General features: G+C 40.6%; 1 protein-coding gene across 1 annotated transcript; it reads right to left on the reverse strand.

Moving 5' to 3' along the window:
• Window positions 1-6,701: 6,701 nt before the first annotated feature.
• Window positions 6,702-7,388, reverse strand: LOC131148248 (uncharacterized). The gene has a single exon (XM_058097973.1). The coding sequence runs from the start codon at window positions 7,386-7,388 to the stop codon at window positions 6,702-6,704; it is 687 nt and encodes a 228-aa protein (XP_057953956.1).
• Window positions 7,389-7,706: the final 318 nt, after the last annotated feature.

The raw sequence follows: 7,706 nt of genomic DNA on the forward strand, positions 1-7,706 counted from the left end.
AATAATTCCCTGCACGTGCAAACCATTTTTCCTGATTTTGTGAATTTCTTGCTAACCAACTCTCATTCTTCTTTTCATGCACAGGTGAAGGTCTATGTGGCAATTTGGGACTTGCGGGCTTTTTGGGTGCTCCCAGGTGGCAATCTGGGAGTGGAGGGTTCAGAATCAGCTTTTGCTTTTTGTATTTATTTATTTATTTTTATTTTTCTGTATTTTCCTTTCTTCTACTAACGAGTTTTATTCTTTCACTTTTGCGCAGGTGCATGGGGTAATCCAGATGACAGCACAGGACTTGTGAGCTCGTCATCTTCCTTGCCTTTTTTTCTTTTTGTTTTCTGTATTTTTATTTGTTTTTATTTCTTTGTATTTTGAATGCTGATATATGTACCCTCGTGTTTCCTTTCCTGCAATTTTAATTTGTACACCTTCCTTGTATTTTCGAGTTGCCATCTTGTATTTATTATTTCCTCTGCACCTTATGCATTATTTGCTTGCGCGTGTCACTCTGCACGTGCTCCCCCTTGAATGAAATTGTGATGCAATTTAATTTTATCTTTTGGGAGTTGACTGATCTCTAAACAAAATAGAATAAGACTTTAATCTCCAAATGAAATTGGTTATTTTTTTTTTAAATTAAGACCCAATTTCAAAATAGGGTAAGATTTTGAAAGCTCGATTCAAAGTTCAAAAATTCTCAAACTTGTGAAAACATCAAGGACTCATCAAACTAAACTGACTTCTGGGTTTTCGAAAGTACAATTAACCTTAGAGACTTATTACAAAGAAAAATGATTTTGAAATTAAAGAACCACACTCGATCTATTATAAGGACTCTACACTAATTTTTTTTTTTTTGGATTTTAAGATTAAAATTTGGAAAATTGGAGAATAAGACCTAAGCTTGTTAGGAAGAACAAAAAATTCTATAATTAAAGGACCTTAAAGCCTAGTTAATAATGAATTTGGGAACTATGCAGCTCCATTAAGGATGTTTGAAGGAGATTAAAAGGGCTCGATTTCCTTTTGAAAATCACGAGTATTGAGGGTCTCAATTTTAAAACTCTGGGTCCTTTAGATCTAAAAGCTAAGTCTTCTTTTGCTAGGTTTGCTTGGGGTGGCCTAGTTAAAATTAGAGTGTGTACAGTTGTCCCTCTTTGCAGGCTTCATTGCTTCAATGTAACAATAGGATCTCTCAAACGTTATTTGGAGTGAACAAGTTTGCAAAGATAAAAGACACTTATTTTAACCAGGCCACAGCTTTGGTCAATCAACTACAATTGACTTTTGTCAAGGAGGGACACACTTCTTTATTTTATTTTATTTTAGTTAGATGTTAAAAGTTAGAAGTTAGTGGGGGTTAGTGATTAGTATCGAGTGTAGAAATCACAAAAGATGTGAAGTGGCATACTGCAGGTGTAGGAATCCACGCCGTAGGGGGTACGATGATCTAAACCTCTATGTTGATTTGCTACGATCATGGGAGCCCGAGTTGTGGGGGTACGATGACCCAAACCTCTATGTTGGTTTGCTGCGGATGTGGGAGCCCAAGCCGTGGGGGGAAGATGACCCAAACCTCTGTGTTGATTTGCAATAGACATGGGAGTCCGAGCCATGGGGGTATGATGACCAAAACCTCTATGCTGGTTTGCTACGGATGTGGGAGCCCAAGCTGTGGGGGTATGATGACCCAAACCTCTGTGTCAATTTGCTGCGGACTTAGGAGTCCGAGCCGTGGGGCTATGATGACCTAAACCTTTGTGTCAGTTTTCTACAAACGTGGGAGCCTGAGCTGTTGGCGTACGATGACCCAAACCTCTGTGTCAATCTGATGTAGATATGGCAGCCCAAGCCATGGGGATACAATGACCCAAACCTTTGTGTTGGTTTGCTATAGACGTGGAAGTCCAAGTTGTAGGGGTACGATGAGCCAAACCTCTGTGTCGATTTGCTACAGATGTGAGAGTCTGAGCCGTGGGGGTGCAATAACCCAAAGCTCTATATCGATTTGATGTGGACATGGGGGTCCAAGTCGTGGGGATACGATGACCCAAACCTTTGTGTCGATTTACTACGGATATGGGAGCCCAAGCTGTGGGGGTACGATGATCCAAACCTCTATGTCGGTTTGTTGTAGACGTGGGAATCCAAGTCGTGGGGGTATGATGACCCAAACCTCTATGTCGGTTTGCTGCGATTGTGGGAGCCCGAGCCGTGGGGGGTATGAGACCCAAACCTCTGTGTCGATTTTCTGCAAACGTGGGAGTTTAAGCCGTGGGGGTATAGTGACCCAAACCTATGTGCCAGTTTGATGCGGATGTGGGAGTCCGAGCGTTGGGGGTACAATAACCCAAACCTCTATGTCATTTTTCTACGGACGTGGGAGTCCGATCCATTGGGGGCACGATGACCCAAACCAATGTGTCAGTTTGGTGCGGACGTGGGAGTCCGAGGCGTGGGGATACGATGACCCAAACCTCTATGTCAGTTTGCTGCGGACTTGGGAGCCTGAGCCGTGGGGGGTACGATGACCCAAACCTCTATGTCAGTTTACTGCAGGTGTAGGAGTCCAATCCATGGGGGTATGATGACTCAAACCTCTGGGTCAGTTTGCTAAGGACATGGGAGTCTGGGCCATGGGGGTACGATGACCCGAACCTACATTTCAAATTGTATTTAAGTGTAGTTTGGAGTTTTAGGTTTGAAACATAGTTGACTTGCTAGGGAATATCAATCAGGGACAAAATCCCAAGATCTTTATTGGAAAGTTAGTATTTTGGAAAAATGGTTACCCTATTAAGGATGATCAATGGGGTGTGAGATCCCAAGATTCTTTTAGAAGATGTCCTCAGGTGTAGGGCTCAGAGTTACTCCACTAGGGATGATCAATTTGGAATGAAATCCCGAGATCTTTTTTTGAAAGTCAGTATTTTGGGAAAATGGTTACCCTATTGAGGGTGATCAATCGGGTGCGAGATCCCAAGATTCTTTTGGAAGATTTCCTCAGGTGTAGGGCTCAGAGTTACTCCACTGGGGATGATCAATCAGGAACGAAGTCCCGAGAAATTTTTATTGTCTTTAGATTACTCAATTTGGAACTCAAAAACCAATGCCTTAATTAGTTTCTGAGGTCAGCTCCCCTGGTTTCAAGGTATGTTGATCTATGTGTGAGGTCCACTACCTCAGGTTCAAAATTTGTCAATCTATGTTTGGGGTTAGTTGCCCTAGTTTCAGATATCAAAAAGACAAGATCGGTCCAATCAAGAATGCCAAAGGATTATTCACAAGCTTATTTCACTTAACAAGTATGAATGGTGCTTTGTTGCTATATGTATGTGTGTTTCTAACTTGTGATGCTAGAATACAGGGATATGTTGCTATATGTACATGATGCATGTTACATGACATGTATGCATGTCGCTACCCGTAATACGAATGCCTTTCCTTAAATGTATGAAATGCATGAGGATGCGTGAAATGAATGAGGATACATGACCTTTCTTCTTCTAATGCCACTATAGTCAATAACTCAATCCCGGATCTTTAACATGAGAACTGCCCCAGTTTCATTCATGTATTCACTAGTCATGGCCCTATTTTCGACTTCTATTATGCCATGAAAGCTCTTGATTTTGCTCCAATGGAACTCAAAAACTGCCCCAGTTTCGGTCTTCGGCCACTGATATTGGCTATATTTTCATCTTGTGCTCTGATATGAAGGCATTCGAATCATCTCAAACAAAACTCAACCCAAAATCAGTCCTAGTTACCATTGATTGTCACTAGTCTTGGCTTCAAATTTGGCTCAGACATGAGGGCACCTGAATTGGCTCCACTAGAACTTAATACGGAGTTTTCCTCATTTGCATTTGTTTGTTTGCCGACCTTGGCTCTATTTTTATACTCCAAATTATTGCTGATCCGAACCTTATTTCAAATTCCAAAAGGCGCTCTAAATCTGCCCCAGTGTTTACTTGCCACTGATCCTGGTCATCTTTCAGGTTCAATAGGTGCTCAAAGCCTACCCCAGTGTTTACTTGCCACTAATTCTGCCACGCTTAAATTCCCCACAAGCACACGAAATCTGCCCCATTGTTTTCTTTCCATTGATCCTATCCGCATTCCAAATTCTACAAGGCGCTTGAAATCTACCTCTGTTCGTGGGGTCCAACCATACTTGCCATAGATGCCTAAAATCTGCCATAGTGTTTAGAACTATTAATTCTTTTTATTGTCCATTTTTTTGGGGATTTTTGAAAAGCGAAAGGGTTTTTGGTAACAAAAATGATTATACACTTATGTCATCAACTTGCTAAATCAGGATATTAGCCTACTGTGCAAGATAGGTGTTTTGCTATGGTAAAAAAATGCTTCTGGAAAAGGGTAAATTTTACACCAGTGTCTCCTAGTCTTATGATACTGACATTAATTTATGGAAACTAACTCTCCCCCTTTTCACCAACTGCCTCAGTTTCAACAAAAGGACCCGACACTTCTTGATGTTGTAAGGCTGAATGGTGCCCTTAGTTTGATTGTTTGCTCATAATCCACTTGGGCCATGCTCATGTTTCGATCTCTGGATGGTTTTTAAGACTCGGGATGAAACGTAGGCTTTTGAAAGAAAAGGAAACTAAAGTTCAAAAATCTCATCCCCGAATGATATGCTCTACCCCAGTTTAGGGTTTTCTTTCTGCAAATCATTGATCGAGCTTGTCAATTTGATCAAGCTGCCTACGTGCCTATTGTAGGATCAAGTCATTACCTAGTTCAGACTCAACATTGAGTATGACAAATCATTTGAGACAACAATGTGTGTACCAATCAGATCAGGTCTTTTATTTGGACCGTAATGTAGGCTGGGGGTATAGGTTAGAGAAGGAAAAGGGTACAATACGGTTCAAACTTTATTGAACTTAAAAATGGTAATCTTTGGTCAAAGATCACATCTTAAGCATGTCCTTTTTTGTTTTATTTCTTTATCTCATTTTTCTACACTTTCTTCTTTCATGCTTTCCCTTTATAGAGGAATATTGGCTCTATCTTGATTTGAATTCCGTTAGAGACTGATTTTTTAAACTACCCTAGTGTGGGGTGTGATCATTTGATGGGTTAGCCAAGAAATTAAACATTTCAAGCTCAACGAGGTTAGTAAAGGGTATTTTATTTTGTCAAATTTTAGGGTAGCAGAAAAAAACAACTCACAACTAGTTGTTGTCACTTCAACAACTAGTTGTTGTCTCGTATGATTTTCCAGACCTTTGAAAAACCCCAGCCCAGTTTAATTTTTAGGAAATGACTTTTTGAAGAAAACTGTTTAATTTTAAAGCTCAAAAGGTTTTCCAAGTGATTAACAAAACTTTGGGTTTTTTAAGGGGGGAACTAGTGGGCCAAGAATGGTTATCCTTCATTTAATCAAAAAAATGATCAAAGAGAGGATGCATTGAGTAACGACATGATAATTTTATTAACATTCCTTTGAAAATATACATAGCTCTTAAGCGTAGAACTTCTTTACAACATCAAAATAAACAGGATACAAGAGGTCATTTTCGTCCATGTCTGCCAACAATAGGGCGCCTTTTGAGAATGCCTTCTTTACCACATAAGGCCCTTCGTAGTTAGGCATCCACTTACCTCGAGGGTTTGTATGGATTAGAAAAATATTCTTAAATACTAGATCCCCCTCCTAGAATTGTTGAGGTCACACCTTCTTGTTGAACGCCCTTATCATTCTTCTTTTGTACAATTGTCCATAGGCTATGGTGGCTATCCTTTTTTCTTCAATTAGGTTCAACGGGTCATACTATAATTGCACCCATTCTACCTCAGTAAACTATGCTTCATCTAGGACCCTCAAAGACAGGATTTCGACTTATATTGGGACCACAGCCTCCATTCCGTACAACAGAGAGAAAGGGGTAGCAGTTGTGGAGATTCAAACTGTGGTTCTGTAGGCCATCAGAGTGAAAGGAAACTTGTCATGCCAATCTTTGTAAGTTTCCATTATTTTTTCCATGATATTCTTGATGTTCTTATTGGCTACTTCTACTGCCCCATTCATCTGAGGTCTACAAGGAGCCGAATTGTTGTTTTTGAAGTTGAACTGACTGCACAACTTTGTCATTACTTCACTGTTCAAATTTTTGGCACTGTCTTAGATTATTCTTTCGAGGATTCCGTATCGGCTAATCAACTCTCTTTTGATAAAACGAGTGACCACGTTCTGCATGACACTAGAATATAAAGCTGCCACTACCCATTTAGTGAAATAATCAATTGCTATAAAGATGAAGTGGTGCCCATTGTTGGCTTTTAAGGTTATTGGCCTGATCACATCCATACCCCAGGCTAAAAAGGGCCAGGGTGCTGATAAAACATGAAGCGAGACCGATGGAACTTGTATCTAGTCTCCATAAACTTGGCACTTGTGGCACTTTTGGGTGTAATCAATGCAATCCCTCTCAATGGTCATCTAGTAGTATCCACTCTTGAGGATTTTTCATGCCAACGAGTGACCCCCCAACGTAAGTACCATAGACTCTTTCATGGACTTCACGCATGATTTGTTGTGCCTCCTTCGCTTCTATGCATCGTAGAAGGGTCATATGGTAGTTCCTTTTGTACAATACCTCGTCATCTAACAAGAGTCCCATGGCCAGCCTCTTGATTGTCTTTCGATCACTACTGGTTGCCCCTTTAGGGTACTAATTTTTTTGGATGTATGTGTTGATATCGTGGAACCAAGGCTTCCCATCGGTTTCTTCTATCACTGCATAGTAAACAGGCTCTGACTGTATTCTGATTCGAATAGGCTTAACCCTCATCCCTTTTCCTACTTTAAACAAAGTTGCCAGAGTAGCCAACGCATCAGGAATCAAATTCCTTTCCCTCGGCATGTGGGAGAAAATGATGCTATCAAATCCTTTGATCATCTCATTAATATAATCTTGATACGGTACCAGTTTGGCATCCAGGGTTTCCCATTCCCCGCTCAACTGATGAATGACCAAGGCTGAGTCTCCTTTCACCATTAACTCTTTGATACCCTGATCCATGGCAACTTGTAATCCCAATATACATGCTTCATATTCATCTATGTTATTGGTGCAAGGAAAAATGAGCTTGGCCATGACTGGATAATGTTTCCCTTCCAGTGATATGAGTACGACTCCTATTCTGTATCCCCACACATTGACTGCCCTGTCAAATAACATCGTCCATTTTTTGGGATCTTCTTCTTCTTGGATTATTGAGTTAATGCCCTTGTCTGGGAAATTGAACTCCATAGGCTGGTAGTCCTTCACAGCTCTGTTTACCAAATATTCCGCAATGGCGCTTCCCTTGATGGCTTTCCTGGTGACATAGGTAATGTCATATTCGGTCAACAGCATCTACCACCATGTTGCTCGTCCTGTCACGGCGGATTTTTCAAACGCATACTTTATTGGGTCTATTTTTGAAATCAGCCAGGTTGAGTAATACAAAGTGTATTGTCTCAGTCTACTAACTATCCATGCTAAAGACCAACATGTTTTTTCCAAGTTGGAGTACTTAGATTCGTAATCACTGAACTTCTTGGTTAGGTAATAAATGACCCTTTCTTTTCTTCCTAATTCATTATGCTAGCCCACTAGATACCGGTCTTGCCCGTGAGCCTTTCCCTTCTTTGTTGTTCTTTCTGTGCCCTCTTCTTCTTTATGTCTGTAAAA

The sequence above is a fragment of the Malania oleifera genome, chromosome 2, assembly GCF_029873635.1.
Source record: "Malania oleifera isolate guangnan ecotype guangnan chromosome 2, ASM2987363v1, whole genome shotgun sequence".
Lineage (NCBI taxonomy): Eukaryota > Viridiplantae > Streptophyta > Magnoliopsida > Santalales > Ximeniaceae > Malania > Malania oleifera.

Excerpts from the sequence above, each read along its gene's own strand:
- LOC131148248 (XM_058097973.1), bottom strand. The coding sequence starts at position 7,388 with ATGCTGTTGACCGAATATGACATTACCTATGTCACCAGGAAAGCCATC.